Source organism: Daucus carota, chromosome 8 (assembly GCF_001625215.2).
Source record: "Daucus carota subsp. sativus chromosome 8, DH1 v3.0, whole genome shotgun sequence".
In the NCBI taxonomy this organism is placed as follows: domain Eukaryota; kingdom Viridiplantae; phylum Streptophyta; class Magnoliopsida; order Apiales; family Apiaceae; genus Daucus; species Daucus carota.
Window position 1 is genome coordinate 18152171 of NC_030388.2, and position 21042 is coordinate 18173212.

Sequence of the window (21042 nt, forward strand, 5' to 3'; positions counted from 1 at the left end):
CAAAATACGTGCTATCAGTGAACGTAAACTACCTAGATAAAACAAATATAATGAATACTTAATTTATATAAAAATATTAATCAAAAGTATTATTCAAATAAGTTAAATAATAAATATAATCCAAACAAATATAAAGAATACTTAATTTATATAAACATATTATATTTAATATATAATTAAAATACATTACATATGATATAAAGAAGCAGAAAAAGAAGAGCAAATCAGCTTTGTTTAATTACTGTGTCAGAAACCGGGCTTGGCCAGGACAGTGGGCCTGGCCACTTTTCTAGCTTCTCTCCAACGCTAGCAGCCATGGCCAGGTCAGTTTACTCTTCCCCAGGCAGCAAACGGGCTCGCGCTGGGGATGCTCTTAGATATCTCCTATATGCATGTATAGTTAGGCGCATAATTATGAGTCTCACTCTCAGTACCGGCTGCCGTATAAGGTGGTACCTACCTAAAAAGATAAAAAGAACAACTTTTTCAAATTTTAGAAAAAGTTGCTGCTGCTTATTTCTCTTCTAGGAGCTTTTTGGGGGACGAAAGGAGTGTTGGAATCTGAGTTTCTGATGAAAATTGCAAAGTCAAAAGGTACGCCTGTAGCACGGATTGCATTGAGAAGGGCTTATGAGCAAGGGGTGATTATTGTGGTGAATAGCTTCAACAAAGAGAGACTAAAGCAGAATCTTGATATTTTTGAGTGGGAGTTGAGCAACGAAGGGTCCAAGAAGATTGCCGCAATACGGCAAAGGAGGGCAAACCTTGAGCAGCTCTTTATCTCTGAAACTAGCCCCTTTAGGACAGTCCAGGAGCTCTGGGATGGAGAACTTTAAAGATAATCATGCCCTAATTATAATAGCATGCGTAAACCTTCTGAACATTGATACTGTATTTATAATGAATTATGGAATGAGCTTGACAAAAGGCCAGAACATACTCTTTCTTTGGAATGCAGCTACTAACTTGATTACAAGTATTTTATTTGTGGTTTTATTTGTCGATGTTAGATCGAAATATTAGTTAGCAACTTCAATATAAAAGCCGAGACATTGGCATAACATGTTCATTGTCTACTCTTCTTTATCATCATCTCAGGGTTTGTGCATATTTTTTAACTACTTCTTTTTAAAAAAAGATTTTTATTTACATTTCAAAATCTATTGGATATTATAAAATTTTATATTAAAAAGCTAACTACTTCTACTAATTCTATTTAGTTACTTATTTTATATATTAAATATTAATCGGTCTCATATTTCATGATGTGTCAAGTGGGGGGTGGAGAGAATAATTTATTAAATAGAAAATTTAGGATTATTATTTTGCATCGATTTTGAAAAAGTAAGATAAGTAAAGAAACCTTTATTTAAAGAAAGTTGTCTTTACTGAGTTATGCTTTCCAATTTTTATATGTAAATTATGTAATGATTTCTATAACGCACATTTTTTCTCAGTAGTAAGAAATTAATAATTTGAACAACTTCTTTAGAACTATATTTTTCTAACAAATATAATTATCTATATTTTTAGTTTTATACTTCAATAAAATTGTGTATTATTACCAATACCCATCTAGCAAATCCAACAAAGTAAAAATGCTGAAAAGTTATAAACATATCTTCATAAAGATGTAAGAAAGACAAAAATTAAATATTAGAGGATTATGTTTTTAACCAGAAGATGCCACCATAACTTTATATTACAAGTGGTGTTAAATGAGCTTATCAATATAATATCAATATTTTTAGTAAAATATTTATATATTCAATTACAAAACACTTATCAAAAAAAATTACAAAACAAATATTGAAAAAATAGAATAAAAAAATCATTGTAGAAAAATCATTTTTTTTAACGTAGAAACCCGCGGCCGCTCTTTTTTATATGCGCACTGGCTAAACCCACGAGCTCACGTAATAGCCTAATCATATTTGCCATGCGTAGTGGGAAATCTTTTTAAATATAATTATAAATTTTTAATTACTTATTTTATAAGTAATTAACCAGCATTAACAAACTATTCTTTATGTTATCTTCTTTATTATTTTTCAAATCTTTCTTAAAATTTAAATTCATTTTAAAATAAATTAATTTAATAATATAGAATTAATTTCTTAAACCATGCGTAGCGGGCAAAAAATCCTAGTCTCCTATATGCATGTATAGTTAGGCGCATAATTATGAGTCTCACTCTCAGTACCGGCTGCCGTATAAGGTGGTACCTACCTAAAAAGATAAAAAGAACAACTTTTTCAAATTTTAGAAATACACACCTTTTTCTGATCATCGAAGGATTTTCAATAGGATTTGAAAACGCGTACTTTGTCGGTTGTAAACTCTTCTGGGCGCATACCCAGTTCTGTGTGCAGATGGTTTGAATTTTTTTGAAGAGTTCAAACTTCAAATTTTAAACCATATCTTACTTGCATTATTTGCTAAGAGAAGCAATAGTGATTCGTACAAGAATGATTAAAATACAATTTTAGATGTTTGGCGAAAGTAATCCGGCAAAGTAGGAGTAAGTGCAAGTCCAATAATGTCCAAACAATGTCCTACTAGATAAACCAACCTAAACATAGTCAGTATATTCCGCTTAGAGCAGGGTGTGAGGAGGGTAAGATGTACGCAGCCTTGCCCCTGCCCTTAAAGTAGAGAGGGTCTGAGGAGGGTAAGATGTACGCAGCCTTGCCCCTGCCCTTAAAGTAGAAAGGCTGTTTTCGTGAAGATCCCCGGCTTAGTGCATAATAAATAATATAGTGTGTGATATAATATTAAGATACCTTAGCCCATGGCCTTCTTCACAGATTTACCTAAAAAGTTCCCGTTTGTCGATGATGGATGACAATAATGTGAAACCTTACCAAATCCCCCGACGAAACAACATCTGTGATAATCCATTAGTACGCACTAAACCTTATCAAATCCTTCGACGAACCAACATCCGTGATGATCCATTAGTACGCACTAAACCTTATCAAATTGTTCGACGACCAACATCCGTGATGATCCATCTTACCAAATCTTTAAAATGCACCCTGAGACCAGAACCCCATTTCTTAACTGTCATTCCTTAGCAGTTTGGTTTTAACTTTGTACGTATCTGCATTCTGCACTTCCATCACGATAGCATCAGATTTGATACCTTTAAAATTTCTGTCGATACAACACCGCTCACGATTACAGACGTGGCTCACGCAACTGCAAAGTGATACAGTTTTCTCCAATGCACAAAAATTACAGAACGTAAAAAGCCAATTTTCTCTTGGTCCAGCGCTTTATTAAAGTTAACACCCTGCATAAACAAACCCACACCCGCACTCTGCATCTATCACTCTGTCCTCATGACAAACAAACACCCACAAGCGCAGCCAAAAACAAAACATAAAGAAACAAGCCACTTCTTGCATGACCCAACCCAAATTACTCAAATAAATGTTACGGGAGTGATTCATACATCACATCCGACTTGAATCTCAATAGTATTCCCATTGTCAAGAGATAGAACGAATCAGGAATCATGTAATTTGTTGATATATGATTAATGTAAATGGAAAAATTGTAACCGCCGCAGAGCATCGTTGGAATAAATGGATATATAATGTCCTACTAGATGTCTTATATATATAATAATATATACAAAGTTATAAGCATGAACTCCAACAATGCTTTCTATATTTTTTTTCTATATCATATTGTATTCATTTTGAGCTCCACTATAACAAATATTCAAATTCAAAATCGAGGATGAATTGGAGGGAAATAATTTTTATTGATAAAAATAAGTTACTCCCACCTTCCTGGTGAATTGTATATGTTCAATATTTACACGTATTTCGAGACTTCTATAAAGTATAGTTCTATAATGTTATAAAATTTTATTTTTTTGAATAAAAGTTTAAACACCAAAAAAATAATTTGAAAAATATTATGAAAATTTGCTTTAAAATAGTCTTAAAAAACGTGCCAAAAAATAACGTATACAAATTGAATGGGACGGAGGGAGTAAGAGCCAAGTTGTAGCTCCTAAAAGAGAGGAGGAAGAATGAGCTCTCAACTTTTGAAGAGTCTCTTGGAGATCTAATTTGTACATGGCTCCTTATTTTTTCACTTAAGAGCTTGAATAGAGAGTATCTTGAAGATGCTCTATGGGAAAAAAAAAATTATTGATAAAAGTGAAATAGGGCATGCCTAGTGATACCTTAAAGATGAGGCACTTGGTGGATGTCCTAATATTTTAAGATATCACTAGGACATTGTTGGAACACTTATTTATATAAAATATCTTAAATTCTAATTTACGATACTAGTTTAGGACACTCTTGGACTTGCTCTAAGTTCGTCGAGTAAGAAATGAGTTGTTTTATGTATTCTAGTGCAAGATTTTTATTTTTTTTGGACACATAAACAAATCATTAATTGAAAATCATATAATGTCTATAAATATTAAAAATCATACAATGTCTACAAATATTCTACAAATATTCTACAAATTTAATATATAGATTATAAAGTAGATTTAATTATATATTTTTCAAAAATTTATCATAGTTGAGTTGGTATTGCTACATGAAACATCACTTGCCTGTGTTATCAAATTCATGATATATTGGTATCCTTCCCATTCTATTCACCGGATTCAATATTTGTTGAACACAAAGTGAGTATGCGAATCTATGAATAATGAGTTTGTAGACAGATAATAAAAACAAATTCGATCAAAAGAATAAAATGTATTTAAGAAATGATGATTTGTCTTCTCACAAGGGATGGTAATCATTGACGACAGTTGGTTCTAAATGACAATTAACTATAAAAAATACTGAAATTCTACAACCACGTAACTGTGATTATCAAAGATGATAATCAACGATAGTTATTAAGAGGATATAATAAAATTGATAAAAAACAGAAATTGAAAATACAAATAAATGAATTGACATAAACAATTATAATAGATGAGTATAGATTAGTATAGGGTGTATCTTGAATTGAAAAGGATAAATGAAATTTTTCTATAACGAGGAAATGGTACCTTTTATTAGAGCAGATTAAACTTAATAGTTTTCTTGATGATCCCACGTCAAACAAATCCTAAACGAATGCTCTAACTCTCAACAAAGAGATATTTTTTTTACATGAATGAAAAATAAATAAAAACAATAGTAAATGAAGTTCGGGATAAACGAATATCAATTAATATAAATCGTAAAATTTATAAAACAGTAGTATTATAAGTCCTAAATCTCGGTCTTTTTCCTTTAAAAAAGACGGATAAATACTTTTAGGGATGTAAGTGAGCCAAGCTGAGTGTTCGAGCCGAGTCAAACGCTATCAGACTCTGCTCGAGCTTGATCACAAAATTGGCTAAAGCTCAAACTTAAGTTCGACCGAGTCTTTTAATTCCAAGTTCGAAAAGTTTGGCTTGGAAACTCGAGTCATCAAATATTGACAAAATTCCAAAATATGAGGTGTTATTTTACACTAACTATGGCTAATATAGATTGTAGAGCGGGTTAAATACAATCTATTAAGTTTCAAACTTCTTTTTGAAACAAAATCACAATAACTTTTAAAATATCAAGTAAAACACAAGATATTTTAATATTTCAAGTTGATTGTTTTTCCACCTGGGATAATTATATTCAGAAGAAATATTCTGTGATATATATTATAAATACACAACTGCAGATTTTCAGCAATTGAGCTCATAATAACTCAATTTTGCTAGTATTTTCTCACTTAACTAAAGTGCTACTACTACTTGGTCATATATCTAGCTCAAATTTACAAGACTGACTAGAATACAAAATTACACTTTATTTTATGTCTTGTTTCTTCACTCTTTATCTTGTGCAGGTTTTTTGGATTGTATTCATCTTTGACTAAATTTTTTGTCTTAGTCCAATTTGTTTGTATAGATTTATAATATTTCAGCTTCTTCTTTATTTTCCTAAATAGGCTTCCATGTCCATGTTTGTACAATCAACCATGTAATATGTCAGAATGTATGACAAGTCATTTTCAATAGATATTAGTTTATCGATTGAAATATCTTTCATCTGTTAATATATTTGTCATTTTGACTTTGTTGCAACAAATTTCACTTATCCCTTCTGATTTGATCCCTAAGTTCCCCCTTCTTTCCCTCACCCCATCCAACCACTCTATAAATATCACCTCTAAATATCCCAACCTCCATTATCACTCTCAAATTTCTCAAATATCAATAATTTTAAACTATATGAGTAGTTCAAGTCTTGTGTTTTTACTCTATGGGCTTACTCTAGCCTCCATTGTGGCCACAATACATGGAAGGAATTTGAAGCAAAGCATGCATGAAAGAAAGAAGCAACAATTAGAGCAACAATCATATCCTCCACCACCACCACCACCTTCACGAGAAAGCTTGTATTTAGCTTCACTTTCAAAGGGGACTGTGCCGAATTCTTCACCCACCAAACATCACCACTCTTTCGTAGTCAATGAGGAGCTCATTGTGCGTCACCTAGCGGCTCTTGATCGTATTCTTCGCTCCGTTCCTAGCCCCGGTGTTGGCCATTAATTACTGTTGATACTTGATTCTTCTGGGTTCTTTTTTTTTTTTTACAATTCTGTAAAATGTTCTTTGGTTGTTTTTTTTTGTACTTTTTTCCTGAAATTTTATGTGTAGAGATGGGTACAGAAAGATTAAGACTACTTAGCAATGGAAGTTTGTATTTTCTTGACCTTTATTTTGATTGATTGCACGGTATTTCAAGTAACATAACAGATAGTACGATGTATACAATTCATTTGACTTTTCCAGTGAAAAAAAAATTAACCTATCCTTCTATTACTGTACAGGTGCATGATTTATATATAATGATCTTGTATTCGATCTTTAAAACTTTATATTGAACAATTTAATTATATTCCCATTTCTTTTTAATTATCCATTTTATATGTATATATTTGAATTATATATAAGCTTAATTGAACTCAATAAGTCAGCAGATAATAAGTTTAATTATCTTCCAGGTTTCGATCAATACATATTACATTTTTCAGTTTATCAAAAATAAACACCACTACTACGAACTAAGTGCAAAAAATTCTTCTCATCTATAATATTACTAAAATAAACACAAGTTGACACTATCATATACACGTGTTGCTTGGCATTTTTTTGATATTTAATGCTATGGATACTGCATGTATATCTCATCTTTTTAACCATTTCTCATCTCTTTATCCATTTTACATCTCGCTTAAGCCAACGCTCTATCTCTTTATCCATTGTACATTTCGCTTAAGCCAACACTCTATCTCTTTATCCATTGTACATTTCGCTTAAGTCAACACTTTGATATTTAATATTATACATGTACATCTCCTCCTTACATATACTCCTTTTGTCTCAAAATAAGTGTCCGCTTTGAATTTACACGTAATCTAAGGTGTAAAAAACATACTTTTACACTTTATTTTTCAAATTTTCTTTTTCTGAATAATAATTTAATATCTATATTTTTATTCAGAAAAGAAAATTTTGAAAAATAATATAAGAAAATATGTCTTTTAACACCTACGTGCAAAAGTCAAAGAGACACTTATTTTGGGACGGAGGGAGTACTATTACTAAAACAAACATCAGCTAAGATCATCCTTTACACCTTTTCACTTTTTTGATATTTAATACTATGCATAATATATATATATATATATATATATATATATAGGCAATTGCTCAAATACAAATCACTAAAATAAAAACTATAATACAAACCAAGAGAAACTATACCTACATGACATCACCCACCCCCTATATGTCATCACCCACCTAGGGCCCACTCTCGCCCCCGCTTAATCCACTCGGGGCCCGCTAGGGCCTTGTCAAGCCTCCTCACAGTCCCTGGACAGGCTTCAGACAGTTTCAGGAGCCAAAACTTGGCCCCACCATGGTGTCACTAGGACCCGCCCCGACCCAACTAGGCCTCACTTAGATCCCGTCTAGGCCCATCTCGAGGTCCATCCCCGGTCCCAAAACCATTATCATTCTACTTAATCGCGTTGGTTTGTTTTTAGCATATATATATATATATATATATATATATATATATATATATATATATATATATATATATATATGCTAAAAACAAACCAACGCGATTAAGTAGAATATATATATGTACATCTTTCTTACCTAAACACTTTGATATTTAATGCTATACATCTTTATTACTTCTTTAAAAGTCACTACAAGAACTCCCAGAATTACCGACAAAATTTCCCAACGGAAACGATTCTGTTACAATTTCCCAACCGAATGCCGACCACTTTTTGTATGGGACAAGGTCAAACAGTTAGCAACAAATTACCAACAGTTCACCAACCAATTTTTACCAACGAAATATTCTGTTAAGAAACGGGGGCACCAAAACTTCCCGACTTTAGCATCTGAATACCAACAGACTTATTACGGATTTAACGACGGAGTTTCTATTGGTAACTTGGTGCTTAGTTCGTCATTATTTTCATTGGTAAGTCCATTAATAATCTGTGAAGAAATGATAAAATAAGCTTGAAATGGCATATTAGTATTACTGTTGGTAATCCGTTAGTAAAGTAGATTGGTCATCATTTAACTGTTGGGAAACCGTTGCTAAAGTATATCGGTCAGATGTCATTCGTTGGGAAACCGTTTCCAAAGTAGATCGGTTGGATGTCATACGTTGGGAAACCATTGCTAAAGTAGATCGGTCAGCATTTTTACCGTTGGAATTAAGTTGGTAAACTAGATCAGTCATTTAATTCCGTTGACAATTCGTCAGTACTCGTAACATATTAAAGTTTTAGTAATCAGTTATTTCTTTCTTTCTTCGGTTTCTAAACTTTCTTCATCTTATTTTCACTCTAAAAACACCTGAAAAAGGCTAAAATATCACCTCAATTCTTCTATTTGTAGAGAAGAATTACTCCATTCATACAAATAAAGTTAGTTGCTCTTCATATCTATTTTAGTATTAATTAATTACTAATTTGAATTCTATATTATTTGTGTTGCTAATTTTAATTAAGTGTTGTAATATTAATCATGTATGCTGATCGCATTATAAGTCCTCATAATTAACGAAATTGTATGTATATGTGTGTGTATGGTAAAAAGGTAGTTTAAATATATTTAATCAATTATAATTGTTGATAAGCATGAATTTATGTTTAATACGAAAATAAATAGCAAGTATATAAATCTAAACATAATATATCAAAATGATAGGTCTAATTATGTTAACATGCATTAGTTATTAATTCGAAGAATCATTCAAATTAGCTTGAAGTAGTAATTAAATTCTACAATCATATAAAAGTTGTTAATGAATTATTATGTAGGTGGTCTTGAAAAATGAAAAAATTACTGATCTTAGATGTATGAGAGGATTGATAATAGAGGATTTTTGAATTCTCCATTTATTTCTGGTGTGGACGAATTTATGAATTATGTTATATCTCAGCCAACGTCTATGGGTGAGACAAGTATAAAATGTCCGTGTTCAAAATATAAGGATCGAAAATTTTGGAATAGAGATATGGTGAAGCTGCATCCATTGAAGAATGGATTTGTTAAAGCTTATTATCTATGAAGTCGACATGAAGAGCAGTGCCGGCTAATGGCCTGTGCAAGTGGAGCATTTGCACAGGGCCTCAAAATTTTTAGGGCCCCAAAATTATATTATATTAATATATTTTATAGTATGTATTTGGGTTATTAAATTATTTATATACTTTTTGTTATTTCACTGTTAAATAAAAATTATTTATATTTAACTAAAATTTCTTATTGGTGAAAATTAAAATTTCAAGTTAATTGATTTTCTTTTTAGCCTACAATTTTTAACATTTATGAAATTTTAAAATAATATAAATAACCACGTATCTAAAATTATTTATTTTTAAATGTAGATTTATTTTCATATATATTATTTTCTAATATTTATATTTGAAATAGATATATATTTCTTATTTTGAATATTTTATTATTTGTGAAAAAATATTTAAAAATGTAATATACATTATTACAGAGGCCTATTTTAAGTTTTGAAAAGGGCATCCTCAAATGATTAGCCGGCCCTATGATGAAAATGACGAACATCCTTCAGCAAACTTTTCAAATATATCACGGGGCACAGATGGGAACAACTTAATGTACAATATGATGATTGATTCAGCTGATCCTAGTTTTGATCCGCATGGTTCAGAAGAGATGTCGAGTGCAGTGGCAAAAAATATATACACCATGTTGAAGCCTTCAGAACGAGAGTTATACGATGGTTGTAAAACTTCACATGCAATTGGCTGCCATGACTCAAATGTTGAGTTTGAAATCTGATAATCATTGGTCGGAGGCATGTTATCAGACATCATTATTCGTCAAATTTGTCTTGCCTGAAGACAATACATTTCTTGATAGCTTCTATAGCACAAAAAAACATATGGAAGGATTGGGTCTACTTCCATTCGTATCAACTATTGTGTTAATGGGTGAATTATATTGGAAGGAAGACATTGACATAGAGTCATGCAAATTTTGTTCTTAGAGTTAACAGATCTACAAGAGAGAGAAAGAAAGTAGTTGTCCAACGATAATCAAATTATATAAGGGCTCCCCAGCAATCATATGCTGGACGTGTGAGAAAATTTTTAAATTTTGATCGTTCATGAACTGATCTAACAGTGAAAAAACTGTGTATTAAATAAGCGCTCTCCAGCAATCATATGCTGGGGACATGGACCCTTAGAAAAGATTGTACACCATCTTTCTGAACGGAAACATTATTAATTAACTTTTATTGATAAAAGAAAAATTTTAAATATAATACTCCTTCTGTCCCACTACACCAATCTCTTTTGAAAGAAATATTTTTCCATAATACTTATCTATCTTTAGTTTCCAATGCAAATATATTGATATTATTTCAAAATTACTCTTCTTGAAAGCTGTATAACAATTAGAGGGTTGAATAAGAGTCTACATGCATGCATTTATTAGGAGCACAAATGAGAATATATTATTCAATTAATATTTTTTTTAATATGCGTAATTTTTCAAAAAAGACTTGTATCGTTGAACGGAGAGAGTATTCCTTGAAAATTCTATGTGAATGTGACGGACCGGAAAGAGTTGTGCTGCAGTGACATGGACATGTTAACATTATTCTTTGACTTAAATAGTTGAAGTCCGTTGCTGAACAATTGAAATTGCAGAAGCAGATGCATTAATGCTCATCACGGAATACTTGGACATTTTATTTAATAAAAATTAATAATCATATAATCATGATTCATGTCACGCACGCCCCTGCCTTTTTCGTACTTCAATTGCTACTAGTTCTTATTTCTTGATTCGCTTCTCTTCCATGTGATCTCTTTAGTAGAAATACGTAAAAGTTTTGTCCATTTTTATACATTTTTCTTTTATAAAAGTCTCTTTTAGTTTTATAAATTTTAAATATTATCAAAAGTGGTAAAATTTATTATATCAAATCACTTGCGTCCACTATTTTCTTCAACTACACTCGGTATATGTAGTGAATATTAATTGATTCTGCTACTTTATTCATTTTTCTTATTATTTTTCCTGTTAAATTATACATTTTCTTAACTTTCATGTCCTAACCTAATGTGTACTATTGGCTGAGTTGAAGGAAATAACCAGATAGAACCGCAGAATGGGGGAACTTGAGTCCCTCAACTCCCAAGACGGATGTAAATATTCTGTAAACCAGAGGTGATCTGCATAATCTTCGGTCAAAATCAGTTTTCGAAATTTTAATCGATATAAAAAAATCTGTATATTTTTGATATTTTGAAGATAAAATATAAAGTTTTGGAGACCGGCTATAATACATTCAAGTCTTATCCGCGGACTACTCATATATAATCTCTTTACCTGTTTTTTCAATAAAATGTTTTTGTGTGACACCATTTGGTATTCGATCAAGGAACATAACATGAGTACATGACACTCTTATCTTTTTATTCGATTTTTTGAAATTTCAGAATAATAAAAAAAAAAGGAGTAGTGCTACCTACACAAAATTGGGTACAAAATTTTGCACAAAATGATGTGGCAACTGAGGTGTGAAGTTTTAATTGGTACTATTAATGAATATACAGGGGACTATTTCAATCAAAAGTAGACACATACTCATTATACTCATTATGTGAATGTTTTTGTATCCAATTATGTACCTCTAGCATTTTCCAAAAAAAATAGACACATGCAAGATTGTTCAAAACATTGGGCAAATAAACAGAAACCAAGAAGCTGGCTTGAAGGATATAGAGGTTGTTTGAGTAAGTTTAATAAAAATAACTTTTTGTTTAAAGTAGAAAAGTAGATTAGAATCGAGACAAATTAATAAAACATTTAAAAAAAAAAGTAAAAGTTCCGAGAAAAAACGTAGCGTTATCAACTTCTCTTCGCTTAGACAATCGGACACATAACAGAGTTGGTGGTAGTAAATCATAAGTCAATTGTGTTATAGCACATCAATCGCATACAGTATAGTGATATGTCCAGTACCGAATATAACACGGCCAAACATTTAGCCATCCTAGTACAATCATGAGAAAACAGAGTATAACGAAAGTAAACTAAATTTGTGACCTCTCGCATGTCTTTGAAGCTAAGCAACTAAGTATTCCGACACAAGCATCCCGAATGTCGGAGGTTCGAATCCCACTGTACGCTATTTTTGTCTGTCCTCGTTAGCATGCCTTGAATCTACTTGATTCTCTAAATTTCGTCAAGGTGGCTGTTGGAACATAGCGGCCTTGTGTCCCCGGTGGCTGGGAGCCGACGGTGGTGGCTTCCGGCCTTTAACCAGCATGGGAAGGAGGTTTTGGCCCGCATTATGAACCTCCGGTGCAGTACTCAACAAATCTAAACTTGAACTTGTTTCGAGGTTTTGTGGGCTAGGAATCATTCGAGATGAAGATAGGATGATATGTAGGTTTAAGAGTATGATGAAGAATAATATTTTGGTGTTTAAGGTGGCTTTATGGGGTGGTTTAGTGAAGAGAGACATGTATATTTGAAGCTGGACTAGAGGAGATTGGTTTGATATATAGGGTTAGAATGTGGAGAAATGGAATGAGAGAGGAGGAAAAGTGGAGTTGATCACTATATATTGCATGCGGGCTTGGCCTACATAAGCACGGATTTAGTGGATGCAATTATCTTTAGGATCACTAATGGTATTTTAATTGTTTTTAGAAAGTTGATTACAGCTTTTGAGCTTGATTGTTCCTGCTTGTTAGTCAATGTGTGATTAAAGGTTTACCAACAAACTCAATTCGATAAGAACGACCAACGACCTTTTATGTATTTTAGCAGGCTGAATTCAAAGTTTGCTTAAATTGATCGTTGGGAAACAGAGTAACGTTACGTACCTCGAATTTAGTCTGAGTTTTTTTTTTCCCGAATAGCATGACAGACAAATGACTGATTTTAATTGGATGATTTATGTGCATATATGAGATCTCATTATTATTATTAATGTAATTTGAACCAACTAATATTACTAATTAAGATTTGGAAAAAAAAGTTGAAAATAATTTTTAAGATACCTAACATATAATATATGTAAAAATTTCACTTATTTTCACAAAAAAAATTCTAGTTGTGCACTCCTACAAAGGATAATCTAAATCATCAAAATACTTGTAAAGCCTGCTCCAGTTTATGTTCTTCGTTCCGAATCTTATGTATCAAGCCTGCTCCAGTTTATGTTCTTTGTTCCGTATCTTATGTATAAGGTCATCAGAATACTTGTTAAGTCCATCCTAATTTAAATTCCTAGTTCCGTCCCCGAATACGTGTTAGTTACAAAACAAGGACAATTCATGCTTCAGATGGGCCAATATAAGTCAGATTCTTTGAGTCATTTGTTCCAATTCTTGACCATTTCTTATGTTTTAAACTTTAAATAGCACCACTTATTGTTCAATGAGTTACTGAGAAGATATGTGATAGCAAGTGCACATGAAATACATGGGCTCAAGATTAAATGGAACAACTGCAAGACTGCATGACCTGTAACAATCTGATAAGATAACAGAAGCATTAGTTGCTAGTACAAGTGTTTCTTTTTCATAACTGAGATTGCATTCCCACTGTTATTATTTGGAGCATATGTTATGTCAGCAGAAGTTCGGGATTAAAATCTTCATCTATGTTGAAGTTCTGCGAATTTTGTTCGGGAAAATGTTTTTATTCTCACTTTCCATTGTTCTACTAGATCTTAACAAGTCTACAGCAAAAACAACAAAAACAAAGCCAGAGAACCTTGCTTTTCAAAAAAAAAAAAAAAACCAGAGAACCTTGTTGTACCTTTCTTAAGGTTCTCTTCAAAATATCCAATGCTTCTGCATAATTTATACTTCACAAAATAAAATGTGCACTTAAATTTTCGCTGCAGCTAGATAAATCTTACTTTGAACCACCATCTTTCCAATCTTGAACCCCGGAACCACCATGAATCCCACGGTAACCTCATCATTTCCAGCCAAAAACACTTCACTAGTCACACTCACCATGTACATTTCCGAAAACATGCAGTTCTTCTTCACTTCAAAAACACTCACTTCTTGATTATATGTGAATGCTAAACAATGTAAAATCCACACCCTTCTAGCCATTTCAGCAAAAACTGCAAAGAATGTAGTTTCAGGGCACCCCCAAGAATTCACAAGCTTTCTCTGATTCAGATTTCCATAAAATGAAGCTTCCATTTTTGGGTGAATTAATTGAAGATACTTTGATCTGGTGAACTTTCCGAATGAAGAATTGGGATACTGATTAAAAAAATGAGTTGCATTTGCTGATTTTAGTTTCGTAAATTGATCAATGTAGTATGGTATACACTGACCATTTTGTAGAGAAAAGCCAGGAGTGTCGAAATTTTTGAACATTTCTTGACATACAAATGATTCGAAAGCAAACCATTTTTGTGTTCTGTTTGAGAATTGAAAATTGGGTTGTATTGCATTCACTGCAATATCAATGTCCCACTTAGCAATCTCCATTCGATTCACTAAAATATTGATGAACTCTCTCACTGATTTCATTGCATACTGGAGAACCAAAATGAAATCTCTAGGGTTGGAAGAAGAAGACAATACAATATTATCAAGAATTGAAAAACGCCCACCTGAATTTAGTCTTTGTGCATGTGCCTTGTTGATCAAAGTCGTTTCTCGAAGATTCTCTTGAAGAGCTGACAATTCTTCTTTTTTGACCTCAATCTGTGCTTCCAAGTTCTTGATTGTGATCTCATACATCTTCATATGAGAATGTTGTTCTTGGATTTCTGTAAGTAAAAAAGTGACATGGGGTGGTGATGATTTTATTTGTTTTTTCAAGAAGCTATTCTTTACTTCTGAAAGTGTTCTTAATTCATCTACTACAACTTGGTCTGCAGATTGGATGGCCTCAATGTTGTGGTTCGAAAACTGGGCCATTTGTAACTCAGCATAAGAAGCTTTGATAGTTGAAATGGTGGCAAAAAGTTTTGATACAAAAGCTTGCATGGCTGCTCTCTTTCTCGATTCTGATTCATCACAATCTCCGCGTTTCTTTTGTGGGATGATCAAGCAAAAGCTATTGTTTGAGAGGTTTTTTTTGGCTGACTTGAAATTGATAGCTTCATAAACTGTTTTGGTAAATTTGGTTATAGCAGTGGGTTTGTTTGATGCCTCCATGAGGTTTTGGAAGTGAAAGAAGGGGTTTTTTTTTTTTGCTGAATGTGAAAGGGGTTTTGTTATTTATAAGATATGAATAAGAATATCAAAGATGTTAAGTTATTAATTGAATTCAAACAGCAGAGTAAACCTAAAGCAGGATTAATAGCAATGAACATTGATTCAAATAGTTGATACTTGATATGCTGGAGCTCTAAATGTGAAATACAAAAGATAATACAAGTATTGAACAAACACACAATAATTTCTATAGGCATCATTAGTAGTTGTAATTAGTGACACTAATTTACTCTGATTATCTTCTTACTGATCTTTGATGAACTTTTACGTTTTCTGTTTAGTGCTATAATTAGTCTACTTCCATCTAAAAATTCCGCTGATCGAATCTGCAATTTACTGAACTCTTGTCTGTGTAACTATGAGTACCATACATTGCTAACCTGGCTGTCTGTGTAGCTATGAGTACTAAACATTGCAAACCTGGATGCTTATTGATGTCTCATTATAAGCTAAATGAAACAATTATAATAACTGTGGTTGAAATTCACCTTCATTCATCTCTCTCCAGCATATTGATATCTCATTATAAGCTAAATGAAATTTATAATAACTGAACAGAAATGATAGATATGAAGGTATACTTGGTTCAAGACAGATACATTTCATTGGTGCTGTTTTGTCATCATCAGAGGATTGCCAGTGGCAATATTTTCTGTTCCAATTATTTTTAACGTTGTTTCACTGCATTCGAAAGAATAGCTAATCATTTCTGCTATATGCACATTATATGATCATATCTTTTTTGGTCCCGGGGGCATATCCCAGGAGGGCTTATCTTATATACATTGGGGGACGGAACGCGGCACGGACTTTAATGCTCCTGTAAAGTATAGCTTTATAACTTATTTTTAAGATTTTTCTTTTCTAAATAAAAGTTTGAATGTTATATTTTTATTCAGAGAAAGAAAATTTCAAAAATAAATTATAAAACTATATTTTATAAGAGCATTGAAATGCGTATCGAACAGTGAAAAAGAAACGTATGGAATTAAATGAGACAGAGGGAGTATAGTTTTATAGCCCTACGGTTATAAAACTATATGCCAAACTATATGCCGAGAGCAGGACCCAATTTTCTTACCTCAAGAAAAGAAGCCTGGAAATTATATATGTATAGATGTCAACCTCTGTAAACTCTGCATTGTATAATAAGCCAGAGAACCTGTAGAAACCTACAAACTGACCAAGATGCTTGTGTATACAAAATTTGTTTCAAACCCCATAATTGATTCGGAGATACATATGCCAAGATGATCTCCCCATACAATTAAAAAGGTAAATGATCATTTGTAAAGCAGAAAAGAACCATAATGCAGTGGTAATGCTGGGAAAGTAACTAATTAAAACAAATCTCTTTACTGAATCTGTATGTTTCTCCTAACATTTAAAATTTTTAAGAAAAGTATTACAGCTAGAATTGTCAGTGCTGTCCAAGGATTTGACAATGCCACATTTTCGATTGTTGATCCGCAGAATGTTACAACATGTGTACCAAAACAGTCAACCTCTCAGCTCAACAGAAAGTAACCTAGACCCTACCTGGGCCAACTAATATCAAAACCATCAACTAGACACTTAAAAGCCAAACAAACCTAGTTCACTGGCTTTCTCCTTCTCAAATGTCTCGAAGTACTGATATATAATTGTAACTGCAAGCAAAATCCCAGTTCCAGAGCCAATAGCTCCCATGAAGTCGGCCAGGACAGTCAATGCACCAATACAGATACCTCCAAAGGCAGCTGCAGTGGGAATGTAGCGGTTGAGCTCCTTTTGCAGATTTGAATCACGATGGCCAGGCATCACCATTTGTTGCTCCTACACAATTATCAAGAGGATCGAGATATATCAATATAAGATTGAGCAAGATACATGTGAAAATGAGGATTGATGGCACTGAACACAGTATGCTTCAGTCATATACGTTAACATGATTTGTTTCCTGAAATAACCCTACCATTTCATGAAGACCTGCATACACTATACTAAAGAATACCAAACGCTTCGATTTAAAAGCTATACCCTTAAATGGTCAAACGACTAGTAGTTCACTTGAAAAACTCTAAACTTAATGTAAATCTAATGGTACCCTCAAGATTACAGTCTATAGAAAAACAGACACAAATCAGTCATATTTTCAAACTCAAAACAGTACAAAACTGTCCAAATCATTTAACAAACTGCTAATACTATGTGTAGAATCAGAAAATTTTGTATATGTAACGCCTACAGACTATTTACTCTCTTTTAAGAACTTGCATGGCTTTAATTAAAAAGCCATATAAACTAGAATGCAACAAAGACCTTTCAAGATACAAGATGTATACTATTTTCTCATCTAAGAATACCTTTAGCTGCTTAGCAACATCTCTTGCAGAAGATCCTGAAACCTCAATCCATGTTTTGGAGAAAAGTGCGCATGCTGACAGCATGAACACAATATAGAAAAGAGCATGGAAAGGATTGGCTGCCATATCCGCTAAGCTGATAGGACCAGGATAAGGGGTCATTAATATAAATACCAACAGAACCAATTGACATTACTTAAAGGAAAGACTGAAAAGGCCTTTAATACCTTGATGGTGCAGTCACATAATAAGCAAGACCGCCAACTGGGACAGATTGACCTGAATATTCAGATTCTTGCCACTTGCCCAATAAATTGACCAAGAAATTGCCACTATACTTCCTGTACAGCAACTGTTGAAAGGATAAAAAGACAATTTAATACGGTTCTGTTATTGTTGTTCCACACACCACTATTTCACTCAAAAATGTAAGCCCCATTACCTGTGAGATGAAATAAAGGTTGGACACAAGTGCAGATTGAAGAATAATTGGCATGTTAGAAGTGTAGAATAGCTTAATGGGGTAGGATCCTTGTTGTCCACGAGCATTCTTTGATCTGACAGGCAAAACCACACGGAAGCCTTGGAAGTAGATCACAATGAGGAAGATCAAAACAGTGGCAAGAAGATTTGTCACATTCGGCAGATTCTGCCGATAAAAAGCTTCCCGAAGAGCTCGAACTTTGTCCGTCCTTGTTATTAGCAAATGGAACAAAGCGATGACTGCACCTTCAAATTCAGCACCACGCCCGCTGTTGATAGTTGTAGGGCTAAATGCTTTCCAGATAATACTTTCACTGCAAGTTAAAATAAACAAATTTTATATAACAATCAGGAATAAAGCTGGCCCAACAATCAAATTAGAATCAGTATCAATGACAAACCAGATATTGGTAGCTATGAACAAAGATATTCCAGATCCAAGACCATATCCCTTCTGAAGCAGCTCGTCTAAGCATATCACAATGATACCAGCAAAGCACAGCTGAACGATAATAAGAATAGCATTACCAACACCAAGCTGACCGACACTCCCATACATTCCGGAAAGAACATATGCAACAGCCTCACCAACAGCAATCAGGATGCCAAGCAGCTTCTGAGCGCCATTTCTAATAAAAACAGTAAAGTCAAGAAGAAAAATATAAGTAAAACTAAAGCAGTTGATCATGTAATTACATGTCAATGACTGTTAATATTCAGTTCTAGAATTTTGACATGAACACATATTCTCTACAAAGAGTTCCCTTATAAGAAGAAATAATGTAATCAGAGATTACATGCATGCAAGAATGTAAAATATAAAACTTCAATTGCAGCTACATGAGAATATATAAAATCTGATCAACATAAAGGTTCCGAATAAGAAATCCATATTAATTGAAGTTATATTTACTCAGAAAAGTGTAGCAACAATGTACATACAAGAGTGCCCGATCTTCGCGAACATTGTTATCCACTTCAATAATCTTAGACCCAGCCAATAGCTGCATCACAAGTCCCGAAGTGACAATTGGTGTGATCCCCAGCTCCATGACTGTACCACGATTTGAGGCCAGAATAACACGCATCCAGTAGAAGGGGTCTGCTCCAGTGGTCGAATGAATTCCATACAACGGGAGTTGACTGCACACCAGAAAGATGAAAAGGGAGATCACAGTATAGATAACCTTCTCTCTGAAAGGAACTTTCCTGTCAGCACTCTGCACCTCTGGCAAGAAGGACAGAAATGGCCTAACCAAATGCAGCACTCTAAAACCACCACCCATGTTAACGAATCACAAAACTCTCAACCTGGATACAACAAAGCAATGTGAGAAACATCATTATCAAACAATTTTTATCAATGCATCCTACAAAAATTAATAAATACTTGCAACTTACATGCAAAATACAACCTAAAATTCAAACCAAGAAGCCTTTACAAAAAAAACCAAGGCACCCCGATTGCCACAATCACTACATAGTAACACTTATCTATATAAACTTTAGAAATCAAAGTATGAACCTCGCATATTTATTAACCATATAAAGGTTCATACACAACTAATACCAAAGATACAGTGATATCCAGACCTTCAGGTGCGTGTGTTAGCAATCGCTTAAATAGACTCCGTATTTTCAATTCTTTAAACCACCTAAGACCTAAATCAGTTCTGTCTGCATAACAACCATTAGTTCCAGTTCAAGCAATTTTAACGAGCTTAAAAAGAGCCGCCTCGATATCTAATTCCCGATCATATCAACAACGACAAGTCAAACATATCAAATAAACTTGGCAATTCAATCTTTATATCACGAATACGATAACACACAATCATAATATCTTCTAGCTAAACACATCTCCCAACAACACACGGTAACAATCAAAACGATAAAAACCACATATTTCTTAATAACTAAAACTAGATTAACAGATCCAAGACCTAACAACAACTCAATCACAAAACATATATAAAACAAAATATTCAGATCTAAATAAATAAATCAGAGATTATATAAATAATCAACACATAATGAAAAATCATACTGATTTGTGTGTGTGTAGAGAGAGATGAAGACTTACAGAGATAAAAGTGGTGGATCTGGTTATGGAGAGACGGAGATAATTATGTGTATGTATATTGTGTGTATAGGCTTTGGGGTGGATGGATCGGGTGAAATTGTGAATGCACAGGCGTAGTTGATAAATACGACTTATTGAACTAGTCAACTAGTCAATGTACACGTGGACTGCTGCTTTGACACGAGCAAACCAATCAGGACATGCCATGTGGATGCTAATGTCTGATGTGGAATTCAACGGTTTTTTTTTTTTGCTAAATAAATTCACTACGGTTTTATCACTACGGAAGAAAAGAAAGGAACCAAAATTTGTTTCGGAGGGATATTT

At 33.1% G+C, this 21042-nt stretch overlaps 4 protein-coding genes across 4 annotated transcripts; 2 read left to right on the forward strand and 2 right to left on the reverse strand.

Annotated features, from left to right (window-relative positions):
* Positions 1–315: 315 nt before the first annotated feature.
* LOC108198258 (non-functional NADPH-dependent codeinone reductase 2-like) lies at positions 316–836 on the forward strand. The gene is made up of 2 exons (XM_017366021.1): positions 316–442; positions 529–836. The coding sequence occupies exons 1-2, from the start codon at positions 316–318 to the stop codon at positions 834–836; spliced, it is 435 nt and encodes a 144-aa protein (XP_017221510.1).
* Positions 837–6244: 5408 nt separating this feature from the next.
* LOC108198259 (precursor of CEP14) lies at positions 6245–6565 on the forward strand. Its single transcript, XM_017366022.1, has one exon. The coding sequence runs from the start codon at positions 6245–6247 to the stop codon at positions 6563–6565; it is 321 nt and encodes a 106-aa protein (XP_017221511.1).
* Positions 6566–14445: 7880 nt separating this feature from the next.
* On the reverse strand, positions 14446–15744 carry LOC108198260 (protein GRAVITROPIC IN THE LIGHT 1). Its single transcript, XM_017366023.1, has one exon. The coding sequence runs from the start codon at positions 15742–15744 to the stop codon at positions 14446–14448; it is 1299 nt and encodes a 432-aa protein (XP_017221512.1).
* Positions 15745–17141: 1397 nt separating this feature from the next.
* Positions 17142–20851, reverse strand: LOC108199718 (uncharacterized). Its single transcript, XM_017367661.2, has 7 exons — positions 20716–20851; positions 19575–19943; positions 19034–19261; positions 18592–18946; positions 18377–18501; positions 18150–18285; positions 17142–17619 (listed from the first exon to the last, which is right to left on the reverse strand). The coding sequence occupies exons 2-7, from the start codon at positions 19916–19918 to the stop codon at positions 17380–17382; spliced, it is 1428 nt and encodes a 475-aa protein (XP_017223150.1). The 5' UTR covers positions 19919–19943; positions 20716–20851; the 3' UTR covers positions 17142–17379.
* Positions 20852–21042: the final 191 nt, after the last annotated feature.